General features: G+C 39.1%; 1 protein-coding gene and 1 pseudogene across 1 annotated transcript in view; one reads left to right on the forward strand and one right to left on the reverse strand.

The window, feature by feature from the left end:
• The window catches only part of LOC148759140 (tubby-related protein 3-like), a 61,067-nt gene that overhangs the window by 21,937 nt on the left and 12,504 nt on the right, over positions 1-26,626 (reverse strand). The window contains 1 exon segment of the mRNA XM_088802095.1: positions 8,711-8,762. Within this exon segment, the coding sequence (XP_088658221.1) occupies positions 8,711-8,762 (52 nt within the window).
• LOC141569551 (non-histone chromosomal protein HMG-14 pseudogene) lies at positions 3,559-6,709 on the forward strand (annotated as a pseudogene).

Raw genomic sequence — 26,626 nt, forward strand, 5'->3', positions numbered from 1 at the left:
GTAAAAATAGTATGGTAAAAATAGTTTTGCTATACATTGCTTCACTTGAAGTCACAGAACCTACCAACAACATTAAGTGAGGACTTACTGTATTAAGAAAAAGACTGGGGAGCTAAGATAATGTGCCAAAAATGGACTATACCATCAAGAATAAAGAGAGAACTTAGAGCAAGTTGGGAAGGAATCATAGGGGTTTTTGAGATTATTTTGAGATTCATGAATTAATATGAATAGATAGAACTTAATGTACCAGGGACACTAAATACACAGGAGATTATAGTGAGGTCCTCCCCACAGAACTTGCTGATAAGGTTCTTCTAGAAACTAAGGAGTCTGGTATAATGGGTAAGAAGAAACCTGCATGAAGAGATGGTAAATATGAAGTATAAAGACATGAGAAACTGCCACATCTTATCTACATGGCCACAGGTATTTCGTTTCACATAGTCTCATAACTGTGAAACAATTGAGGAAACAAAAACACAAGCTACAGCTAGTCCATTTTATTAACATATGAAAAGAAGAAACATTCTGTAGAAAAGGAGTATTCTGCTTGGGGTCTAGAAAAGGGGAACCAAAGAGCTAGAACCTGACAGAGTTTATCCAGCCTGTCCAAGACAGGAAATGCTGAACCTGGTAGACAAGAGCATGCTGTTTACTCAGGGATCTTACTCCCTTTGAGCACAAAAAAGCCTATCAGGCTTGTTCAGGGCCTTGAGGAACTGTCCCTGAGCACTATCTAATTTTGTTTCCTCTGATTCTTTGCTTACCAACCACACTTCTAATTTTCAATTTAACTTCTTACGCATCATATTCCAAAGAACGGAGAATTACGTGGAGACGAACGCATGCTGGAAGAGTTAGAGTTCTCATAACAGACTGTTGTGAGTTAGACTAGTGCGGTTTGTGCCAAAGGATAATTCTGCTTGCGGTCTAGAAGAGGGGAGCCAAAGAGCTAGACGTCCCATGTTATAGCTAGGCTCACTGACAAAACCACCTTCTCAGACCTGTGAAGGCCAACCAGATTCTTGGCCACAATGCTCTGGTGAAGACTCTCTCTATCACCTTCAACACCAAACTCACTTTTATTGACAACTTTAGGGGAAAAAACAACTAGATTTAAACTTTACACATGGGCAAACTGCAATTTGGTGAAAACTGTCACCTGATTTAACATTCTAATCACCCTCACATAACATGGATGGGGGAGAAAAGGGGTGCTAATTAAATTTCAATGTAACAATGTCAACTCATATTTCATTTATGTTGTACCTTCCCTAAAAAGCTAAGAGTGCTTTAAACGAGGCTGCATAAACAAAGGACTCCTTACGAACCCAGGGGACAGTCAGGGAAGTCAGGAAGTGAACCAATGCCTTCATATGCAATTAAAATATGTGGCCTTCAGAGCTCTAAGTGCCACATAAAATAAAGCTTCCATTTCCCAATTTCCTTGAAATTGAACAATAAGTCAAAGAATCCATCTTCTGCAGAATCCCATAATATGCCCTACTATCCTGAGGGCAAAATATCAAATGGTGATGCCAAAATAAACGAGGAAATAAAGGAGATTAGATGGGGGAGACGGGGGAGTTTCCATCAAAGGGCTTAGTTCAATAAAATAATTAGATTTCCAGTCAAGATGGCAGAGCAGATAAACGCTGTGCTTGCCCCTTCTCATGACCCCATCAAAACTACAACTAAACTACAAAACCATCACTGAGAATCGCCTGAAGTCTAGCTGAACGGAAGTCCTATAACTAAGGTCATACTCAAGACTGGTAGGAGGGACAGAGACGTTATGTGTGATGATTAAAAATCAGAAAGGATATCTCGGCTGCAGAGGTCCCCCAGAGGAGCAAGGGGTCCCAGCCCACACCAGGTTCTCCAGCCCAGGGTTCCAGTGCTGGGAAGAGAAGTCCCTACAACTTCTGGTTGTGAAAACCAGTGGAGAGCGTAGCTGAGGGAGACGGAGGGCGGCTGGAGTCCCAGGCGTTCCCAGGGACCACGCACAGACTTACTAGCTCTGAGCTCCAGTGCTGGGGCAGCAGCTTGAAAGTTGCCAGGGACATTCAGGGAGGAACTTGTCTGGCTTCAGGACAAAGGCGAGAGGGGCAGCTTTCTCTCAGACAAAAATGCTGGCAGAATCCACTGTTTCTTTGTGAACCCTAGCCCCTTCCAGTGAGCAGATGCAGGCGGCCATCATATCTGAGTCTTCATCAACTTGGCTCCCCTGACCTGATAATTCCCTGAGATCCCACCCCATCTAACGTTCGGGCCCACCCAAGCCCACTCAAGTGGCTTTTCCATACAAATGACCTGTCTTGACTCATGCTGTGGACTTCCCTAAAATCGCTCAAAGGTTCACAAAACCCAAAGCAGCAGCATCTGGCTGTGGTGTGCCCTGTGCCTCTTGCTAAGCAGCCCCAAGCCCAGCACTAGTGGCAGCCGGCCTTGGTTCAGAGATGGCCTCTCGAGGCACCTCCAAGCCCAACGCAGGTGACAACCATCTGTGGATTGCTTTGTGGTTCATGCCAGGTGGCCCCAGGCTGAAGTTGACCTGCAGCGGGGCCCCGGGGCTGACACACTGGGTGGCCAGCTTCAGACAGAGCCAGAGCACCACTCGAGCGCCTCTGAGGATGACACACCAGTAGGCAGACTGGGCAGGCACCAGGGCCCTGCTACAGTGACTCCTGCTCTGCAGGGCCAGCCCCTGCACAGCAGCTCCTCCACTGTCATCACGGCCAGGCCTCACAACCAAGCAGCCCGAGAGTCAGTCAGCAACCGAAAGTCTACGTCAGGAGGGCACATACGGCCACACAAGGGACACACCTACAGCACCCGACCAGGTAACCAGGGAGCCTGCGCCAAATAACTAGCCTTCCTGGCATACAAAGTGAGATCATAAGCTAAAAGGAAAAGTTGTAAATCAGACTTCTTAAAATACCAATTCAATGCACTGATCACTGCATCTCAGAGAGGTGTGTAGAAATAGATGGGCAACCTGACCTCGAGGGACTATGTTGTACTTTAATCCTTTGTCCACCAGATGGCATAAATGTTTTCTACCTAATGTGTATCCATATTGGAGTAACATCACTACAAGAGTCTGAAAATCTTTACATTCTATAGCCAGCTATGGTGTCCACATATCCTGAAAATATGAGCACCCTAGTGAAACCAGTAAAAACAAAGGCAAAATGTACTCCATGGGAAAGAATAGCTCTTCAATGAACGGTGGTGGGACAACTGGATATGCAAAAGAACGAAGCTGGACCCGCATCTCACACCATATAGAAAAATTAACTCAAAACGGATCAGAGAAAGTGTAAAACTCTTAGAAGAAAAAATAGGAGCAAGTCTTTGTAACTTTGAGTAGACAATGGTTTCTTAGATATGACACCAAAAGTGCAAACAACGAAAGAAAAAGTAAATTAAAACTTTTGTGTTAAAAATGACACCATCAAGAAAGTAAAAAGACAACCCACAAGGGGTGGCCAATTAGCTCAGTTGGTTAGAGCGTGGTGCTGATAACACCAAAGTTCCCAATTAGATCCCCGCATGGGCCACCGTGAGCTGCGCCTTCCAAAAAAAAAAAAAAAAGACAACCCACAGAATTGGAGAAAATATTTACAAATAATATTTCTGATAAGAAACTTGGGTCTAGACTATGTAAAGAACTCTTACAACTCAACAACAAAAAGACAATAACCCAATTTAAAAACAGCCAAAGGATTTGGATGGATATTTCTCCAAAGAGGACATACAAATGGTCACTAAGTATTTTAAAAAATGCTCAACATCATTAGTCATTAGGGAAATGCAAATCAAGACTATAATAAGATATTGCTTCATGTTCACTAAAATGGCTATAATCAAAGACAGGCAATAATAAGTATCAGCAAGGATGTGGAGAAACTGGAAGCCTCATACATTGCTTATGGGAATGTAAAATAGTTCAGTGCCTTTGAAAAACAGTCTGGCAGTTCCCTAAAATGTTAAACATAGAGTTGCCATATGACCCAGCAATCTCACTCCTATTACCCAAGGTATATTAGGTATACCGTGGTATACCTATACTTAGGTCTGCTACCTGAGCGAAATTAAAGCATCTCTACACAAAAACTTGTACACAAATGTTCAAAGCAGCATTACCGGTAAGAGCCAAAAAGTAGAAACAACCCAAATGTGCATCAACTGATGAATGGATAAAGAAAATGTGGTATGTGCACAAAATGGAATGAAGTACTAATATATGCTACAACACGCATAAGCCTTTTCACCCATAAATATGGGTGCATATTTATAGTATGTAAAGTATATCTCCGTAAAGCTGTTCAAAAGCACTGCCAGACAATCACAGCCAGAGTAAGCCACTGTCACTGGTGGGAGCACACGATATTCCTCAGATGGGTAAGCATACCCTGGACTGGGAGCCTCCCACCAAGGCACTGGCTTCCCTCCACCTACCTGTATGCCAGCTCTCTCCAACTGCCATACTCCAAGATCCTTTTTACCATTCTATTACTTTATCCAGCTTCATCTCACTTTAGAGATGAAATAACTGGGGCCCATCGAGTTTGAGGATCTCATCTAAATTCACACAGCTAATTAGTGGCAGAGCTGGAAGCACTGGAACCAAAATCTTCTGTTTCCCAGCTGTTTACCTCCTGAGCCGCCTGTCTTGCTTCAGGCTCGTATGTGCGGACAGCCCCTTAGCCCTGCTGAGGAACCTCCTCCTTATGCACATGGTAGCATTTGGGGCGCTGACAGTATTCTCATATACTATTTAGCGCCAAAATTTATATATCTTAATGCCAAAGCGATTTTTCTCAAATACAAAACAATCCAATAAAATTGTATGTCTTTATATTCATTGACTGTCTCCGTAAAGAAAAATTAGAAATCAGTGACAGCCTCTAGCAAAGAACTGAGCCAAGCGGGGGCGGGGGGGGATTTTTGATCAAATACCTTTTTGTATTATTTGAATTCTTACCATATATATTATTATTAAAAAACATAATTTAAAAATATTTGTGCTATAAAAAGGCTCACAAAATTCCAATATTTATACTACGTACATACCACATGTAGCATTCTCACTGAAAAGAATAAAAAGTATAAAATATTTGGGCGATCTTCTTTAAAAATCCAGAAAATATATCTACATACAAAGTTCAGAAATGACACAAAACTCAAAAACGTATGTCTTCTATCCTTAATTGGCTAAGTGACCATAGATTTCATTTAGTGTCAACAAGGGATGCACCATTTAGCCTTATAAAACTAAATCAAACTCAGATCTAAAGCTTTGTGGTTATTCCTCCTTAGTTTGCTATGCAATGGAATGTGAAAGTAAGGGCTCATCACAATTATCCCGATCTTTGTGGGAGGAATAAACATACACTCATATATAAAATCATGATCCGAGGAAGATTAGTTTCTTCCGTTTTATTTACTTTTTCCGGTACTAGCAAGAACTGTTGATTTCACCCCCCCCACCAACACGACAGACGCAGAACCCTAGCTGGTTCCCCACTTAGAGGCAGCGCCTCCGCGTAGGGAGGGGCAAAGGCAGCCATCTGTAATTGCTGGGAAGTGTCTTGCAGTTTTCCTACTCTGCCATGAAAAACTAGACTTGCTTAAAATGTTCCCGGTCTCTTTAAAGGAAGCCAGTCGGAGGGGGGCAGCGGCTGGTACATTAACTTAGCAGTGGTTTCAAGCCATAAAAACTGCTATAGGGAGGAGCAGCGGCTGCCAGGCAGTCCAGCTCCGCCACGGCCCTCGGCGCTGCGGCCCGCAGGCACCCGGCACGCCCGCCCCGCAGGCACCCGGCACGCCCGCTCCGCCGCCACGCTGCCCAAGAGGAAGGTCAACTCGGCTGCGAAAGTAGCGGAGGAGGAGCCCACAGGAGATAGGCGAGGTTGTCCGCTAAACCTGCTCCTGCAAAAGTGGAAACGAAGCCCAACAAGGCGGCAGGAAAGGATAAATCTGCAGACAAAAAAGTGCAAACAAAAGGGGAAAGTGGAGCAAAGGGAAAACAGGCCTACGTGGCTCACCCAGAAACTAAAGATTTACCTGCAGAAAACGGAGAAAATAAAAATGAGGCGAGTCCGCCTCTGAGGAAGCAGGAGAGAAAGAAGCCAAGGCAGATTAATATCACAGCACGTCTTATCAGTGATCCCCGTCTCCCTGCTTCTACAATCCAGAGGAAGATTTCTATCAACTAGTTTGTAAATGCAAGTAGCTCTAGAAACGTTTTTAAGAAGTAGGGAATTCCACCTCATCCCATTTTTTAAGTGTCAATGCTTTTTTTAAAGAGGTGAAATCATGTGCTGGTTGTTTATTTTTTGGTACAACCAGAAAACAGTGGGATATTGAATATGGGAGGCTTTGATTGTCTTGGGTGTCAGCTTAACATTCCATATGGAGGCAGTTTTTATATCCTATAATACAGAGCCTATTAAGTGGTCATTTGGTGTCAGTCATGCATTTAACAGGTCTTGAACATTTTGAATTACTTCTATTCCTGTTTTTGGTAGAATTATTTCCTAAACAAAACCACTCCTTGATCTTTACTCTCCCTGTCATGATTTTGCGCACTCTGTACCATCTTTGGTCGTGGCAGTCCAGTTTTCCCTAATCATTTTGTTAATGTGCTGTGAAAGATTGAAAATTTGAGTATGTCATGTATATGATATTAAATTGTGAATTAGCAGGACTTTGATATAACAGCGTATCAACATTTGAAGGTATTGGTACTTGATATTCTACTAAGGAAAATTAGCCTCCAAATTGTAAGCTGGAAAGTCAATGGAATAACTTTAGAAAAAGAATCACAACTATATGACATTTGAGGTTTTTGGTACGTACATTAAGAATTGTGTACAAATTGAAATGTCTGTGTACTTATCCTCAAAATCACCAATAAAATCTTGGTTATGAAAGGAAAAAAAAACTGCTATAGTCGTGCTCCCCTGGGGACAGGTCACCCCAGTTGTGGACCTCAGCCTTGGGCATCAGGGTGCCCTGAAGGATCCCTAAACCTGGAAATGGATTTCACTGATCAATCTGGAGCTGGACACACATGGCGAGGCAGGTGACAGGCTGGTGGGATGGGCCTGGCCCTCCTGGGGTGGATGGTAGGATGGGTAGGTACTGCCGCAGCCCGAAGCAGGCAAGGTCTGCCGTGTGCACTGTCACCAGGGCTTGGGGAGAATTCAGAGCGCCGAGCCCAGGGGCCCCGGGAACCTTGTCCACACTAGCTAGTCCTGTGGTGGCCTTGAAGCTGCGACTGTGGTGTGCCCAGCTGGGCCAGGTGGCAGGGCTCCAGGCTTCCACCGTGTTGCTGGCGTTATTCAGGCCCCTGAGGCCGAGCTGGGCGGCTGGAGCCACTATCCGGCACCGAGGTTCGCTCTTTTCCTTGCACTTCTGTGCGAGGCAGCAGATAAAGCAGGCCCTGGGCGAGCAGGACGCTGGCGCAGCTGACGCCGCCGCCAATCACGGCAGCCTCGAAGAAGGTCTCCTATCGTGGCGCAGGCTTGCACATGTGATCCGTGGACCACTGGGTGCTGCGCCCCATCATCTGGTGGCCTGATGTGAAGACAGTCCCCACGGCAGTGCCACTGCCACGAAGGGCTTGGAAGGTGCCCTGCGGGGTAAGCCGCACAGGAGCACAAGTGCCTGTGTGGTTCCAGGGGTGGTCCTGGCGTTCCCATCCCTCCTCCCCACCTCACCCAGCTGTGGGGGCGCTGCTCCGCACATCCCCGAATGCTCTGCCCAGACCTCTTCCCTCGTATTAATGATTCCTCCTTCAAAGTAATTTATTACGCTAGAATTCCCATTATTAATTACAACAGCAACATAAAGAAGCAAGACAAAACTTGAGAGGTATTTTTAGTCACCTATGGAGTGCAGACACTATGACTGTTAATGGTCCTAAATAGGTAGCCTAGAGCTATAGAATTTCCTGAATTAAAATAAAAAACACCCATTGGAACAGCAAATATGCTACTTTGGGTACAGGTTCTAACGGACTAATCATGATGATCATAGCCTGTGACAATACAGAACTCTTCATTTATCCCTTCGTTCACTCAAATATTTAATGAAGGATTATTACGTGCCCAGCCTTATGCTAGAAACTTCTGATAAAATAGTCATCATAGACTTGTTTCTGTTTTCATGGAACTTAGTCTAGTTGAGGAAACAAACATAAATCCAATCATTGCAAAAAAATCTTTTAAGATGTGTAGCTAAAATTGGGACCAGTGTCGTGAAGAAAATTATCCTGTAGACAATGGAAGTTTTTAAACAGCAGGGCAGCGTGTTCAGACAGCACATTAGGATAAGAAAACTTGTAGTTCAGTGAAATTACAGTGTAGAGAGGTATTTAAGGCAGCAGAGCCAAATAACTACGTAGAATTACAATGTTAACATTTTTCTAATTCTTATGAAAGGTGCCAAGAATTTTCAGTGATTATAAATCCAAGGCCAGTTTTATTGCTGATGTCCTCAAAGCACTTTGGGCTTGCCAAGCCCAGGGCCTTGGCCCAGCAAATACTAACTCCAGACACTGTTTAGTGAGTAACGACAGAGCCTTTTCCTTTCCAGTCTTCCTTCCATAACCCTGCCAAGATTTCAGAGTCACGACGATCGGCATCCCGGTCAGTATAGCTCTCCACTTATTGCAAAAGAGGGGACTCTGCTTCACCTGATTATCTAGTTTCAGCTGTCGGAGCTTCTTGGCCTCATCTTCAAAGGCACTGTTTAAAAAAAAAAAAAAGAAAAAGCATGTAAAGAAAAAATTCTTCCAAAATCATGTCAATTTCCTGTTCTCTGTGTAGCCCCTCCTCTGGCCATTTGGAACCCATTAACTCTGGGCGGAAGAGCATCCATTTCTAGATGCTGCCCCCACTGCATGCAGGTCGACTGCCATCCTTAATGCCACGCATATTCCACAGTGGCCCTGAGGCGACTAAAACACCCAAAGGATAAGAAAGGTACAGAACACAGAATCCACACATGCAGGGATGTTGTTGTTTTTTTTTCTTTTAAACCATACACTGAACACTCATGATATTCTGGACATACTACAAAGTGTTTTGCACACATTATTTATTGACTCTTCCAAACAACCCTATGACTTAGGTAGTTATTTTTCACACTTTGTAGGGGAAGAAACAGAGAATTCGAGAGCCATGCATATGACTAAACAGCAGAAACAGACCCTAAGCCTGATCTCTTTCCATAGTCTAAACTCCATCTAAAACCAAATAAATCTGACTTTTTTTTTTGGAGCTAGCTGTAGGAGAGGGACAATTAGATTGTGTATAATATCTTACTATATACCCCACTGATTTCCTGAAGATCTAGGAGTACTCTTCAAGTTACCCATTAACAAAACATGCTAGGCATTGAAGGAAGCAATAAGTATGGGTGAAGAGACAAGATCTAGTACCACTAGGAGACAGATTTTCTTCATGGAAGAAAACAACAAAAATGGAATAAAAATGAAATGCCAAACACTTTTTAAGTTTTTAAAAATTTTATCTGAAGCCTTTTCTATTTTTGACAATTGTTTCAGCTGTCGGAGCTTCTTGGCCTCATCTTCAATATTTGATAATTGAATATTTTATTTTGTGACTCAGCATTTTTGGAAAGAGAAAAGTATGAAACATGGCAGGAATGGTTCTCAATTATTTGTATTATAAATTTTTACTGGGAGCTTACTATCAGGAAAAAACCCATAAAAATGAGGTCCTATTTAAGAAGACAAATTCCATGGCTACAAAGGGAAGCATGGCTTTCCCTGCATTTCGGGTAAATACACCAAAGTATCTATGGTTTAATGGTTTACCACTACATTCCTACAGTTAGAAGGTTTTATGCATTTTAATAATGCATTGCAACTTGGAATTTGCATACTGTCTCCAAGACTTCCTGTCTGTCAACCTGTAAGCAGATTGAATAACCCTTTGGACACAAATGTGGAGATGTGTTCTGATTCTCTGACAATCCCCTCTATTAATTCTCTTACAGCCTTTATGTTAAAAAAACAAAACACTGGGTATTCAAAACAGATCATCTCCTTTTTCCCTGCACAAAAGAAGGACAAACAAATAAAAATGTCAGATATAATTCTGGCCTCGACTTCATGGCCTGCATTTCTCTTAGATACGTTCTTGTTTTCCTTAATGTCTTTAATCCTTATTCACATAGTTTAAAATTCTAGCTTTATGAATAGAGTGCTAGGCTAGCATTAGTATTCAGTGGATATTAGTATGAATTTGATAAAGTTCTACATAAAATGATTAAGACAAAAAAATATTATGAACATTATAATTTGGTGTAAAAATCCGCTGTTATGAACTAGTATTTTGAACAACTACTGTTGTTATTCTGCTTTTCCTCCAACTCACTCTGCCCTCAACATGAAACCAGAATTGCAAAACTCTCTGGCATGTGAAAGAAAAAAAAAAAAATCATCCAATTCCCCCCTCTCTCAAATGCTAAGACCTCCTCAATAATGCTCAATTCTGACACACGACTAAAGTCCTCAAAGATTTCCCTTCAGGCCTCTAATAATAGTGAAGAAACAAGGTGTGTCTTCAATGCCCTGTCTTGACATCATTTAATTCCTTTCATCAGGCCTGGACAAGCTGAATGATTTAAATAAACAGGGTATATCAAAGCATTTAACCTGAACAGAAGCACTAAAAAGATGCTATGAAACTGTAATGTTTAGATACCTCCTGTACATCAACAGCTACACTTTCTCTGAGCTCTAGTGTTAAATTATAACTTAGCAGAAATAATAAAGATATTTTACATACTTATATTAAATCTGAACTAGAATTTCTAGTCTAAACTAGAATAAGATCTTACTAAATTTGCATTTTTTCCTTTAATATTCTCTTTCCTTTATTTCAAACTGAGTTGTTGAATAGCAAGCCTAACCAAGCCTGTTTAGTAAATCAACACAAAACAGAATTTTTTTAATAAAAATTTTTAAATTTGAGGTATAACTGACATATAACCTTATATTATGTTCAGGTGTACAATATAATGGTTTGATATTTGTATACACTATGAAATGATTAGCACAGTAGGTCTTAGTTAACATTTATCATCACATAGTTACAACTCTTTTTCTTGTGATGAGAACTTTTAAGATCTATAGTCATAGCAATTTTCAAATATGCAATACAGTATTATTAACTATAGTCACCATGCTGTACATTACATCCCCATGACTTATTTATTTTATAACGAGGAGTTTGTACCTTTTGACACATTTTTTCTACCCCCACCCTCTAGCAACTAACAATCTGCTCCCTGTATCTAGGAGCTTGGTTTTTTTACTTTGTTTTGTTTTGTATTGTATTGTTTTTCAGATTCCACATATAAGTGAAATCATAAGCACAGGTTTCCCCTGCTATTCTAAAGTAGAGTTCCTATGAAACCTTTTGTAAGCCGCAATGGCATAAAGCAAAGAAGCAACTACCATTACTTTGTATGGAAAATTTTGTGATGTTCTCAGACCCAAAAAATAACCTATTAAATCATACCAAATATGCTTAATTGCACCCAGTTTTACCCTGAGCATAACACTCTTACGAGCTCTCTTGGGTTTTGTGATACCTTCGGACACGTCTTGCTAACCGATGCACTTGGCCTAAATCCAGATAAAAGCACAGACGCTCACAGACACAGTTCACAGCTATGGCGGCCTGATGCTGGATACTGAGTGTAGTTCCCAGGGAAGGAGCGTGGCCACCACTCTCGCTGCTTGGGGTGCGTGCTGCCTCTATAATGGCTGCAACACAAACGCTGAACGCTATTTCTGCTTTTTGCCTTTTTTCATAAAGTGGAAATCCTCTTTGGAGTCTTTCAGTTAGCACAACACGTACTAACGTAGGCTTTTCAGAAGAGCGAAGTGGCATAACACAAGCTTTTGAAAAGTGGAAGCTACATGTACTCGTCTTTCCCTCTGACTTATTTCACTTAGTATAATGCATGGAGGAGAAAATGGTGAATTCAGCTTGACCACTGCATTGGAGAGCTGAGCTGGAGATATCTATGGGACCACAAAGTAGAAAGGGTAGTAAACAGCTAATAGACAAGAGGGAGAAATCCTGGAAAGGAAGTGCTTAGGACCTCGGGAACTCAGGAGAGAGAAGGCACCAGTGAAGGGATGAAGACGAGGCTCAACCCTGTACCGGATTCCGCACCAACCCCTGTACACATGATGTCTGAAGCGTTTGGGAAGCAGTTGCCACTGGGGCTGATGATGCCTGTGACAGAAACCAGTACACTGTCTTTTTCGCAAGAGTGAATATAAGCCAATCAAGTGATCACAATCCTGGATCAAGAACAGCAAGGAAAGCAGGAACTGAGATCAATCCCAACGATGAGCTATAAAAATGAGAAAGAATGGTCTATCAAGTATTTATTTAAACTGTTAATCTAATGAAAATCATTTTTTTTGTACAGAGCCAGGGTATAAATTAACAGGTTAGTATACAACCACAAAGAATTCCTGCAGAATAAAAGAAATGGAATTACCACTTTTCCTTCCATTTTTTTCATGAAAAATTTCCTATTTACTTGGTCTAAACAGGGAAAACCTTAAGCATACATCTGGGAGAAACACAGATCTACTTCTCAAGTGTGGTAGATGACCATTCCTACACAACACCATTCTCCTGAACTACTCCCCAATTACTGACCAAAATCTAAACTGAACATACCTACAAGGCTTTCCCACTGCAGAGCACACACAATAATTTTCTGAAAATGTGTGCTACCTGCCCATCCTTGTTTATTGGCCCCCAAAACATGCCCTAATCCCCCATACTATTATTCACTTATTCATCTAACAAATATTTGGTAAAAGTCTGCCACAAGGTTGCCCCTACTCATTCATGCCTGTACACACACTTTTAAGAATCACTAGATGAACTGAAAACAATGCAAGCATCTGTCAAGAGTGAACTGAATAAAATCTGGTATAGTCATGTAATGGAATGTGATACATCAATGAAAATGAATGAACTTCGCCTTAACACAAATCTATAAATGGATTGTAAACAAAATGTAAAACAAAACAGGCAACACAAAAAATAATACATTTTTAAGCTTACTTTTATATAAAGTTCAAAAACATAAACCAAATTAGACTGCTCACAGAATATACACATAGGACAAAGTGATAATGAAGAGTGTGGTCACACAGCAGCCTAGCCGTCTGTCCCCTCCAATCTTTCCTTAGGGAAAGAAAACTTTACGGGACTGTCCCTCTTTGGGGTTGAGTTCATTTATCCTAAGTCTCTCTATTTGGTCCTTGTAAGCTGGGTCTGCAGTCAAAGACAAGTAATGATTCCTCATGGGAGGAACGACTTAAGCCAGACGGGACCCCATTGGGACCCCCATGAGTTAACATAATAAAAGCCAGGAGGTAGCCATACCCCTCCTCCTCACCATGATGGGAAGCTGCTAATGCCTGCCCCAGTTGTTGTCCTGCACTCTGCTATGCAAAGGGCTTCTTAGAGTGATAAGATATCGCTCTTCCTGCTTAGCTCAAGGGATGGTTTTACCTTGTGAGACTCGCTCCCCCAGGGGGTTGAACACACCCACCTTAGTCGCCTGGGGACAATGAGCATCGGTTGCTTTGGGACAGATATCTGGGAATTGGAAGAATTGTTATGGTGTGAGAGTTTCGCGGACCCTGCCTTTAATCTTGTGATGCTTATTGTAAGAAATCAATAAATACCCACGACCACCCGATTCGGGGCTCCAGTCCCTTGAGGCTGCGAGTCCCTGGTCCTCTGTGATTTAACTGTATTTGAGTCTCTGTCTCTTTATGATAGTTTAACCCTCGCCGCCTCCCTCGCCTTCCCACGGCTTGTGTTGTGCAGGTCGCAACAGAAGAGAAAGGAAATGATCATTTCAAAAATTACAGTAGACTGATGCATCTACGGCCAATCAATTTTTGACAAGGGTGCCAGGCTCATTCAATGGGGAAACAATAGTTTCTTCAACAAGTGGTGCTAGACAACTAGATAGCCACTTGCAAAAGAATGAAGTTGGATCTCTTACACCATATATAAAAATTAACTCAAAATTTATCAAAGATATAACTGTAAAAGCTAAAATTCTAAAACTCTTAGAAGAAAACGTAAATCTTCATGACATTGGATTTGGCAATGATTTCTAGGATATGACACCAAAAGCATGAACAATAAAGATAAACTGGACTTCATTGAAATTAAAAACCTCTCTCATCAAAGAACATTATAAAGTTGAAAGACAACCCATAGAATGAGAGAGAATATTCTAAATCATGTATCTGACTACTTTGGTACTCAGAATATACAAAAAACTCTTACAACTCAACAATCAAAAGACAAATAACCTATTTTCTTAAATGTACAAAGATTCTAAATAGACTTTTCTCCAAAATAGATACCATGTTTCCCCGAAAATAAGACTTAGCTGGACTTACTGGGTCTGAAGTGATATCTCATTATAGTTTTGATATACATTTTCCTGATGATTGATAATGTCAAGAATCTTTTCATGGGCCATTTGTATACCATGTTTCCCTGAAAATAAGACCTAGACAGACAATCAGCTCTAATGCGTCTCTTGGAGCAAAAATTAACATAAGACCTGGTCTTATATTGTTAGGTAAGACCCAGTCTTGTATTAACTTTTGCTCCAAAATGGTCCATGAAAAGATTCTTGACATTATCAGTCATCAGGAAAATGTATACCAAAACTATGAGATATCACTTCCGACCCACTAGGATGGCTATAACAAAAAAGATAGTAAGTGTTGGTGAGGATATAGAAATATCAGAATCTTCGTATATGGCTGGTAAGAATGTAAAATGATACAGCCCTAACAGTTCTTCAAATGATTAAACATAAAGTTACCATATGACCCAGAAATTCTACTCCTAGGTATATATGCAAGAGAAATGAAAGCATATACCCAAGCAAAAACATTTTTTCTTTACAAGTATATTATTTCTTTAATCAAAAAGATTTTTAAAATAATGTATGAGTTACAAGGCGATTGCTGGTGCCACACAATTCTTGTATGGATTAATTTTTTCTTTCTAAGTTTTTCTACATTGATTATAAAAAATAATGCACACCCATTTCATAAATTCTATAAAAATGCATAAAGAAAAAGAAATGGTCTTTTCATAATCCTACCATCTTGAAATATCACTGCAAACATTGCAGTAAACATTCTTCCATATATTTCTGTCAATTTTTATATATTTGAATATTTATGATTTTTGCATCATTTTAAGACTATACCAAAAGCATCTGTTATTACAAAGGTTTTATAATTATAATATTAAATTGCTATATAATATGCTATCATATAGACATTCTATAATTTGTTTCGTTTTTATTATAGTAAAAAACACATCAAATTTAACATCTCAACCATTTTAAGTGTACAGTTCAGTAGTGTTAACTATATTTACACTCTTGTATACATACAAATTTTTATAGCATTTATAGCACCATTATCCATAATAGCCAAAATGTAAAAACAACCCAAATGTCCATCAACTGATGAATGGATAAACAAAATCTAGTATATCTATACAACAAAATATTACTCATCCATAAAAGGAATAAGTACTAAAAAATGGGAGAACCTGAAAAATATGCTAAGTGAAAGAAGCCAGTCACTAAAGACCACATATATGATTCAATTTTTATGAAATGTCTAGAATAGACAAAGTTACAGAAAGTAAAAGAGTGATTGCTTGGGATTGTGGGATAGGAGTTGGGGGATGATAGCTCAAGGGTATGTGGTACCTTTCTGAGGTGATGAAAATATCCTAAAGTTGACTGTGGTGATGGCTACACATCTTTGTGAATATACGAATAGCCACTGAAGTATATACTTTAAATGGGTGAAGTATATGGTACAGGAATTATATCTCGATAAAGCTGTTATTTAAAAAAAAGAATCCACGCGTCTATACCGATTGTAAATAAATAAAGTGGCACAGCAACAAATAAAGGGCATTACAGAATAATGGCAGTAAATATGGAAGGAATGACAGAAGTAGAGTATCACCATTTTATAACCACCATATTAATAATTGACTCTTGCGAGAAACATCTCTTGGATGTTATAACCACTGGGTGAAGTAGGATATTCAACACAACTCAAGTGTCTCCCCACAGATCACATTAATTACAAAGAGGAAAAGGTAACTTTACAATGAGGAAATCTGGCAGACATTACCTGAACCAAGTGATGGGATACAGTAACTATGATGGGACAGACCAACATCAGGTTTTCCCCTGAAGTGATGTACTGAGAAGAATACAATATATTTAATATTCTTGTCAACAACATTTAAGCTAAATCTTATTCAGAAGGAAACAAACCCAAATTGAAGGAAATTCTCTAAGACAACTGTCAGGACTTTTCCAAAATGTCAACAGCAAGAAAGACAAAAAAAAAAAGGCTGGTGGACTGTTCCATGTTAAAGTCGAGGAGAGTAAAGATGTATCTGGCAACCACACATAAACATAATCCTTGAAATCAACATACAAACAGTAAAGACTATCAGGGGTGCACTGAGGACATGTGACTCTGAGCTACACATCAGACAAGAGGATTATACTAATGTGAGGTGTCCCACACGTGGTAATAGTGCTTTGCTCATGTGGAAATTGCCCTCCTGAGTGAGAATGGGGTAGAAATGAGGGAATGGGAACAGGACCGTAGGATGGGAGAAGCCACGCTTCCCTGAGTATTCAAGAGTCCATAATGGTATGAATGAGTGAATAAATGGGGGCAAAAGGGCAGATCTTTCATACAGAAAAAAAATCCAATTAATAAAGATAAAGAAATGATGGAAAAAGACAATCTCCATTAGGCAAACAGCACAGTGATAATTATGGCAGGCAAGTCCTATCACTAGATCTAAAATTGGTGGGTGAGAGTATATGAGAAACAGGATATTTGCAGAGTCTCAGACTCAGAGTACCTGCCCACAAGATAATTACCACTACAAAGGGCAATGGGAACTCCGTAGAGGAGGAACGTGGGAGGCAGGGCCTGAAGGAAGGGTTGGGATTTACCAGGACCAGCAGTAAGAACAGCAGCGTCCTGTTCCTCCCACCTCATGCCCCGAGAAGGGCACAGTGTCACGGCTGTAGCATTCTTGCCAAACATGCACAACCTGAATTTAATCATGAGGAGACACCAGACAAACCCACACTGAGGAACATTCTACAAAATAACTGGCCAGTACTCTTCAAAACGTCAAGGACAGGAAGGGCACAGAGAGACTAAGAAACTGTTCAGGTTGGAGAAGACAAAAGGGACAGGACACCTAAACACACCCCAGGACGCTGGGTTTGAACCGTAGGCTAGGAAAGGGCCACTAGTGGGGAAAGAGGCAAAATTCAAATAAGACCTTTGAATTAATTAATAGTCATGAATCAATATTAATTTTCTGATTTTGATAACTGTACTATGGTTATGTAAGATATTAACATTAGGGAAAACTTAGTAAAGGATATACAGGAATTCTCTGATATTGTTACAATTTTTCTGTGAGTCTAATTTAAAAGATTTTTTAAAGATACTAAAAAATAATGTTAATAAGCAATGAATCCAGGTAAAAGGCATAGGAAATCAATTGTACTTTTCTTGCAACTTTTCAGCATATTTTAATTTTTTCAAATTAGAGGGGAAAAACCAAGAAAATAGACATTTTGCTAAATGTCTACTTTACAGTCAAGGACTGAGGACACTTAAAAATCCATATGCCCTTTAACCTAGCACCTACATTACACACAGTATTTCTAAGGAATGGAGATAGTACAGAATAATAAAGAAATTTACCCAAGGTCAAAATTCTGAGGAACTGAAACTCATTCAATTGTTAGTATCTAACAGACCATGCTACCTAATAGTTTGAAGCATTTAATAATGGATCAACCACCTAGATTCTATGATTACTCTACACTTTCAACATTCCTTTTAAGTTCTCTTGGCTTGCAAAAAAATGAAAAAACATTCTAGCTGCCAGTTACACAAAATCCATTGCTACTGTTCAGTAAGACAGTGTTTCCTGCTGCCCCCTACACTGTGCCACATAGCTCGGAGGCTGTAATCAGCACTTAACTGCAATGTGGCCAATGAGCCGGGAGGCTAAACAGCCTCCTCTGTGGTCCTGGAGGGACTCAACAACCTCCTGGCCAGGAACACAGCAGGATTAGACTCTGCAAAAAGGAAGGCTGTGAGCCGCCCAGGGCTTTTTTAATAGTAACTTGAGTGAACACTTCCTTTACTCATGATATTATTGCTTCATAACATCACAAATGATACTGTTCAGTCTCAGAGATCACAATTAAGAAACAGAAGAGAAGGAAAGCCTTACCCCACTTTATTAAATAAATGCAACAAATGCCAATGTGGATTGATATAGAGGACAACTTGGAAGGCAATTTATTCATTTTAGTTAGAAGAATTCATAATCGTCAATCTTTAGTAATTAGCTACCTGACTGAAGTTGAAATAAATACAATTTATAAAAATCTGGTTCAACTCAATCTATCAAAAATAAATATACTGGGGCCAGCCGGTGGCTCAGGCAGTTAGAACTCCATGCTCCTAACTCCAAAGGCTGCCGGTTCGATTCCCACATGGGGCCAGTGGGCTCTCAACCACAAGGTTGCCAGTTCAACTCCTCGAGTCCCTCAAGGGATGGTGGGCAGCGCCCCCTGCAACTAAGATTGAACACGGCACCTTGAGCTGAGCTGCCGCTGAGCTCCTGGATGGCTCAGTTGGTTGGAATGCTTCCTCTCAACCACAAGGTTGCCGGTTCGTCTCCAGCAAGGGATGGTGGGCTGTGCCCCCTGCAACTAGAAAAACGGCAACTGAGCTGGAGCTGAGCTGCGCCCCCCCCAACTGAAACTGAAAGGACAACAACTTAAAGCTGAACGGCACCCTCCACAACTAAGATTGAAAGGACAACAACTTGACTTGGAAAAAAAGGCCTGGAAGTACACAGTGTTCCCCAATAAAGTCCTGTTCCCCTTCCCCAATTAAAAAAAAAAAAAAATCTTTAAAAAAAAATTAAAAATAAATTAATATACTAACTATGTGTGACAAGGAATTACTGGAAAGATGATGATACAGGAAACATAAAGGAAAAAAGGACTACCTCAAGACAATAGCTACAAAAAGTAACGTAATTTTTGATTCTTAATTCTAGTCAGTTATTCATGCTTAATTGAAGATTTGACTACTACCCTCTTGAGAAAAACTGAAAATTGTAGGTTTGATTATGACTTTTACTTAAGTTCACATACTAAAAAAATCAACAAATTGAACTTCATCAAAATAAAAAAACTTTTGTTTTGCAAAAGATTTGCTATGAAAATTAAAAGGCAAGCCACAGACTGGTAGAAAATGTTTACAAAATACATATCCCACAAAGGACTTATAATTAAAATTGAGAGAATTTTCATCAGTTTACTAAGAAAACCCAATTAAAAATTGGACAAAATATTTCAACATTTATTTCACAAAAGAAGATACGTATATTCAAACCGCAATGAGATATCAGTACATACACACACTGGAAAGGCTAAAATTTAAAAGACTACAACCATATCAAGCAGTGCCTAAGAACGTGGAGCAACTTGAACTCTCAAGGTCCTAGTCAAACAGCAGTTGTATGTACTCGTAAAATATACAACCACTTTGGAAAACAGTTGGTCAGGTTTCTTTAAAATGTCAAACATATAACTAGCATTTGATCCAGCCACTCCACTACTAGATATTTACCTGAGAAATGAAATGCCCACCCAAACAAACCTATACATATATGAAGGTTCACAGCAGCTTTATTTGTAATAGCCAAAGACTGAAAACAACCAAATGGCCATCAGCAGGTGAATAGATAAGCAAATTTTATATGGAATACTATTCAGCAATAGGAAGAGTTATTGATACACACAACAAAATGGATGAATCTCAACATCATTCTGCTAAGTACAAAAAAACATACTCATACTGTAAAATGAGATTTATATAAAAGTCTAGTCGATACAAACTAATCAGTAGTGACAAAAGGCAGATCAGTGGGTGTCTGAGGGTGAGGAGGAGAGTGGATTACAGAGGGCAGGAGAAAACTCTGGGGTAGCTTCACTATCTTGACTGTAATGACAGTTTCACAGGTACACACGTCAATACTCATCAATGTACAGTTCAAGTGTGGAGTTTGGTACATATACATCAATTACATCTCAATAAAGCTATTGTAAAATTTCACATACAAAGGCATTTAAAATAATTCACAATCCAGATCCAACTCCAGCACTAGTGTCAGTTCAATGTTAAAGCTATGCAAACTACATATTTTAAACTTTTGCCAACTGTAATGATAGAAAATCTCCAACATCAAAACTATGTTAAATGTGCTCCCATGCACACACTTCAGCCCTCTTATAAATATTTGAATATAAAGATGACCTAAGATCAGGCTTGCAACAAAAGTATGCAAAATAAATAAGCATGTAAACTGGAGAATGGAACTTATATGAATTAGATTTCAGTTACTCTGTTATCACTCTCTCAAGAGGGCCAAAAGGCCCAAGGGCCACAAAGCTCTTCTTTCTTAAGCAAAGGGGGGCAGTTTGAGAAGCAAATGCTTGTCCACCCCGCTAACCTTACTCACAGAAATAGACACTCTCTTCCTGTCACAAAGAAAGAGACGTTTACCTTCCATAAAGTGAACTCCCACTGGAACACTGATTCTGGCCTCTCTCCCACCAAAATGAATATTGAATATTGCTCCTGTATCTTCAGCGTCTCCGTCTCTAGTAGATTCTTTCCTTGGTTCACAATCATTCTTTAAAAAGATACCCTCCTAGACCTCATCTATCTATAAAGCTATGACTCTATCTCCACTTCCCATCATCATTAAGTAAGTTAAGAATAATAAACATTCATTGTCACCATTTCAACTACAATTCACTTCTCAACTACTGCAATCTGGCTTTATTCCCTTATCATTTTTCCAAAACTCTTTTTCTAATTGCCAAAGTAATAGTTTGTTTTCATTCTTCATTCCTGCATGACTTCTCTGAAGTATTTGACAAGAATAAAACTACTAGCGCCTTCCTCCATTGTTTTCTTGAAAACTCCTTGTTTCTACTCTTACCTACCTGCCATGCAATCTCCTTTCATTCAATTCATTCAGCAAATATTAAGCATCTTTGTACACAACAGCACTGAGTTAGGCACTAACCATACAGGAATTAAAAGGAATTAGTCTCAGTCTCCTTTATTTTCCATTCTCCTCCATTCACTGATATTGCAGCCAGGATTACATGCTCATCTACAGGTACTTCCTATGTCATCAAATCTATTTCCATGACTGTAATCCTCAAATCTTTATCTCTAGCATCCATATAAACTCTGCCCAAATATCTGGTCGACCCCTGAACCAAGCACGCCTAAGACAGACTCCAAGCAGTCCTGGTAAGACTAAAAGGAGCAAACTGAGATCTCAGCTGCCTTCCAACTGAGTGTGCAATTAGCGTTCAGACAAGTGATCTCTTTAAATAAAAATCAACAATCTTCACAGGAAAATAACAGAATCCAGAGTCTTTACAAATTATCATTCGTAATGTCCAGAACACAATTACTCCATATGTAAAGAAATGGGTAAAATATCAGTAAAAATTATCCAATCTGAAGAACAGAAGAAAGAACTATTTTCTAAAATATGAACAGAGATTCAGGGACCTATGGGACAATATCAAAATGTTTAATATATGTGTAATTAAAATAAGCACTAAAATTTTCCCAAGTTTGGTAAAAGACATAAATTCACAGATTCAAAAGCTCAATGAACCCCAAGAAGGATGAATGTGTACACACACACACACACACACACACACACACCCTAATTCAATGATCAATTTCTCTATGAAAAAGTCCTCAATTTTTTAATAATTTCTTAATAATTTCATCAATAATTTTTTAATAATTTCTTCTGCTCTACCTCAAGTGTTTCGAACATTTCTAAATTTTAATTGTGTTATAATTATATATAAATTATACTTATCCTGAATATCTTGATGTTATGTTTATAATCATTTCCTACCCACTAGAGCAGCAACATTCAAAAATTGCTGATAGTGAAACTGTAAGAACTATACAGAGGGTGCCAAAAAAAATGTATACACATCTTAAGAAAGGAAAAAACTATTAAAATTGTATTAATACTCAATATATACTGATAATGAAAGATGAATACAGTCACATGTATACATATTTTTGGCACCCCCAGTATTATTCAACGTGATTTAGCACATATAGAGACGCATAATATAAAGGTGCATAAACACAAATAACTATTGGAACACCCTCCCTATTCACCTGATCTGACCCCCAATGACTTCTTTCTTTACTTGAAGATAAAAGAAATACTGAAAGGAAGACAGTTTGATGACATTCAGGACATCAAGGGTAATACGACGACAGCTCTGATGGCCATTCCAGAAAAAGAGTTCCAAATTGCTTTGAAGGGTGGACTAGGTGCTCATGTCAGTGCATAGCTTCCCAAGGGGAGGACTTCGAAGGTGACCGTAGTGATATTCAGCAATGAGGGATGTAGCACTTTTTCTAAGATGAGTTCATGACCTCATATTTTGGATATCAGCCCCTTATCAGAGGCGTTGTTTGCAAATATCTTCTCCCATTTGGTTGATTGCCTCTTTGTTTTGTTGATCGTGTATTTTGCTGTGCAGAAGCTTTTTAGTTTGATACAGTTCCATTCTTTAGTTTTGCTTTTACTTCCCTTGCCTGTGAGGTCAAATTCATAAAATCCTCTCTGAACCCAAGGGCCATAAGTTTGATACCTATGCTTTCTTCTATGCAATTTATTGTTTCAGGTCTTATGTTTAGGTCTTAGATCCATTTTGAGTTAATTCTGGTATATGGGGACAGCAGTCTAGTTTCATTCTTTTGCATGTTGCTTCCCAATATTCCCAAGACCACTTATTGAAAAGGGTTTCTTTTCTCCATTGTATATTTTTGGCTCCTTTGTCCAAAATTATCTGCCCATATATATATGGGTTTATTTCTGGGTTTTCAATTCTATTATAAATGAATTTCTGATCTTTGTCAGTATATATTTGTATACGTTTTTCTTTTTCTCAACCTGAATTTGTTTATTATTAATTTTTAAAATTACCATACAGTTAAGTTGACTTTTTAAATGTACTATGAATTCAATACATATAAAGATCTGTAGGCTGGCCCAGTGGCTCAGGTGGTTGGAACGCAGTGCTCCTAATGCTGAGGTCACTGGTTCGATTCCCACATGGGCCAGTGAGCTGCGCCCTCCAGAGCTAAGATTGTGAACAATGGCTCTCCCAGGAGCAGGGCTGCTGTGAGCAGCGGGAGGTTGGCGTGGGTTGCCATGTGCTGCCGCGGGCTGCTGTGTGCTGCCATGAGCAGCTGGTGGCCAGCGTGAGTAGCCGGCAGCCAGCGAGAGCTGCCATGAGCTGCTGTGAGCGGCCCACCGACAACTGGCGACCGACTGCCTCAGCCGGAGGGGAGCACAAGGCTCCTAATACTAGATGGGCCAGGGAGCTGTGTCCTACACAACTAGACTGAGAAACTACGGCTTGAACCGGAGTGGGAAAGAGGCGGAAGAAAGGTGGGGGGGGGGGAAGATCTGCTGTGAACTCTGCAAAAACTCATTTTGGTCTATTTTTTCAATTATTTTATATATATACTCATATATATCTCCTTTTATTGACAAATTTCATATACATATCATGTTTTAATGGCTAAAGTACTCTATCCCACTGATAAGATGGGATCCTATAATTTTCTCCTCTTTTAAATGTGGAACTTTTTCTTCTTTTTTGGTATCTTTACTCAGCAATGAGTATCTTTATTCTTTAAAGAGAGATTTTCAGTCAAACGTCAAAAATTATACTATTATGGTTCCTTACATATAATTCTTCAAGATGGTTTTCCCCCATAATAGTACTTCATAAATTTATATTGTTACCAATAAGTTAATAACCTTTTTCTCTATGATCTTCACAATTTAGGATGTTATTCGATAGGTTACTGATGTATTAAAGTAACTTAAGGGCATTTAATTTGTACATTTTTAATTACTAAGAAGAGGACTCTTTTACCATCTAATGAATAATTATTTCACCTTATATACATAATTGATCTACAACTGGGAAAAGTTTAGAATTAGATCCAGAAAGTCATCAAATCAAAGACACAAAAGAAGTTCAACCTGACTACCCTCTACTGCCTGTATAACCAAAGTTCACAACATCTAAAGTACAATGACCCTAATTCATACTTTTAACGTATGTTTTTCTGTTAGAAAAGTAATTTGCTCCCATTATTTAAAAAATGTAAAAGTAAAGAAAAATATGCCACACAGTAATTACGCATTTTTCTTTCCATGTCACATATCAAAACTTTTTCCTTAATTTTTATAAGCATAATTTTTAATGGATGCATAATATTTTATCCATACCAATCTATTCCCATTGTTGGATATTTTTGTTGCTAGTTTTTTAATAAGAAATATTGCAGATATGTACATAGCCAAGAGAAATGAGTATATATGTCCCCCAAAAGACTTATATGTTCATAACACTCAAAAACTGGAATCACAAGTCTATGAACAAGAGAGCAGGTAGACAAATCATGGTATATTCATCCAATGGAACACTGCTTAGAAATAAAAAAGATGTAAGTGGAAAGAGACACAAGGGAACTTTCTGGATGAGGGAAATGCTCTGTAGCATAGGGATACATACACGTGTAAAACACTCACTGAGCTGTACACCTAAAATCTGTGTATTTTACTATGTATAGATTGTACTGCAACAATAAATGAATAAGTTTAAATAAAATTTGTATCTGTATTTCAAGGTTTTTTCTTGAGGTGAATTCCCAGAAACTGGATTACTAAGGTTACAGAGTGATCTTAAACCCTTTTTGGAATAAGAAGTCTGGTCAAAGGGTATGCAAAATTACCTCAATTCACATTCCCACCAGTGTGTACTGCTGATCAGACATAAAGTAAGCAGACATAAAGTGCTATTCTAGCACCACATGCTTTTTAAAATATTTTTAATTTATTTAACCACTTGTTCTTCTTTAAGTCTACAAGTTTCTTTACACTTTACTTAAAATGAACTGTACACTTAAATTTTATGCATATATTATGCATATATCAACATAGTAAAGAAAGAAAAAACTTGAGAAAATATAGGCTAATATTTTTATAATGAGAACTATAAAAAAGTACTTCACAGAAAGACATAAAACCCAGAAACTATTAAGGAAAAGACTAGACTTTATTACATAAAAACTTATAATCTGTATGTTAAAAATTAATAAAGCCATGCCCCACTAACACCACACTGACCAGATAGCCCAGATTTTCTAAGCTAATCTTGATACTTTCCACATCTTACACTTAAGGAAGATAAAAATCAATGATTTTGAATGATAATATAGTAAGAAAAGCTCAGTATTGGAAGCCAGAAGATTTGAGTTCAAATTCTGATTCTAGCACTTCCTAGCTGTTTACTCTTCAACAAGTCAATTCAGCTGCCCTAGCCTCAGGTGCCCGGATGATAAAATGTGGACAGTAATATCTACTTCACAGAATTGTGTGTCACAATCGCATAATTGTAATAAGTTTTAGTAACACTCATCCCCTTAGGGGACAAGACAGGCATTTCCAACTTTGGAACATCTATACAAACAAATGACAGAATCATTCCAGGAGTGTAATCCTCAGTGAGTAATGTGAAAAATGAACACAAGCCTTTACTTTTCATGATCTAGATCACATACAGAACAATTTTCTCCATAAAAATCTTTGTAATTGGTATTTAGGTTTCCAGTCAAGCTCAGAAAGGCCTCAAACCATGGTGAAACTAAAATCTTGCAATTACTTTATAACCAGAGTTAAGTTTACTCTTGTGAATTGCTCTGGGAATCCAATTTCCATTTGAAAGATTTTTCTAATGGGAAACATTCTGAATGCTAAACAACTGACCCATGCCAACGTTTGAGAGATAATACAGTTATAAACGGGGTACTGTCTTTACATCCTTGCAAAGTCACCTCAAGCACCAACGCGAGGGCTTCCGAGGTCGCCATAAACTACAATGGCAATACAGTACAGCCCAGACATCGCCGGTATTTTAAAGCAAGGTCGGGGTGTTAAATAACAGTAGAGGAAATTCTAATAGATTTGAAAATAGAATACTGAGTAGACAAGAAAGAAGAGAGCCACTTTCTACTGCTGATTTACTGAGTTATTTCCCACAGTTTTTCATGACCTCCATTTTCTTACTAATAAAAGAAATATCAAAATGTGGGTCTCTTGTTTAACTAGCTAAGAAGATATAAAAATAAAATTTCAAAGGCAACAAATTGTTGTGGTAGCTTCAAGAGGTCATCAAATTCACTACTTCCCATATGGACAAATGAAGGGAATGCAGGAAAAAGAAGAGCAGATATTAGGTTAGCAGGATCATGGGTGACCTTTCCTTTTTTCTT

This window comes from Rhinolophus sinicus, chromosome 1, assembly GCF_057876585.1.
Source record: "Rhinolophus sinicus isolate RSI-liver-muscle chromosome 1, RSI-T2T, whole genome shotgun sequence".
Lineage (NCBI taxonomy): Eukaryota > Metazoa > Chordata > Mammalia > Chiroptera > Rhinolophidae > Rhinolophus > Rhinolophus sinicus.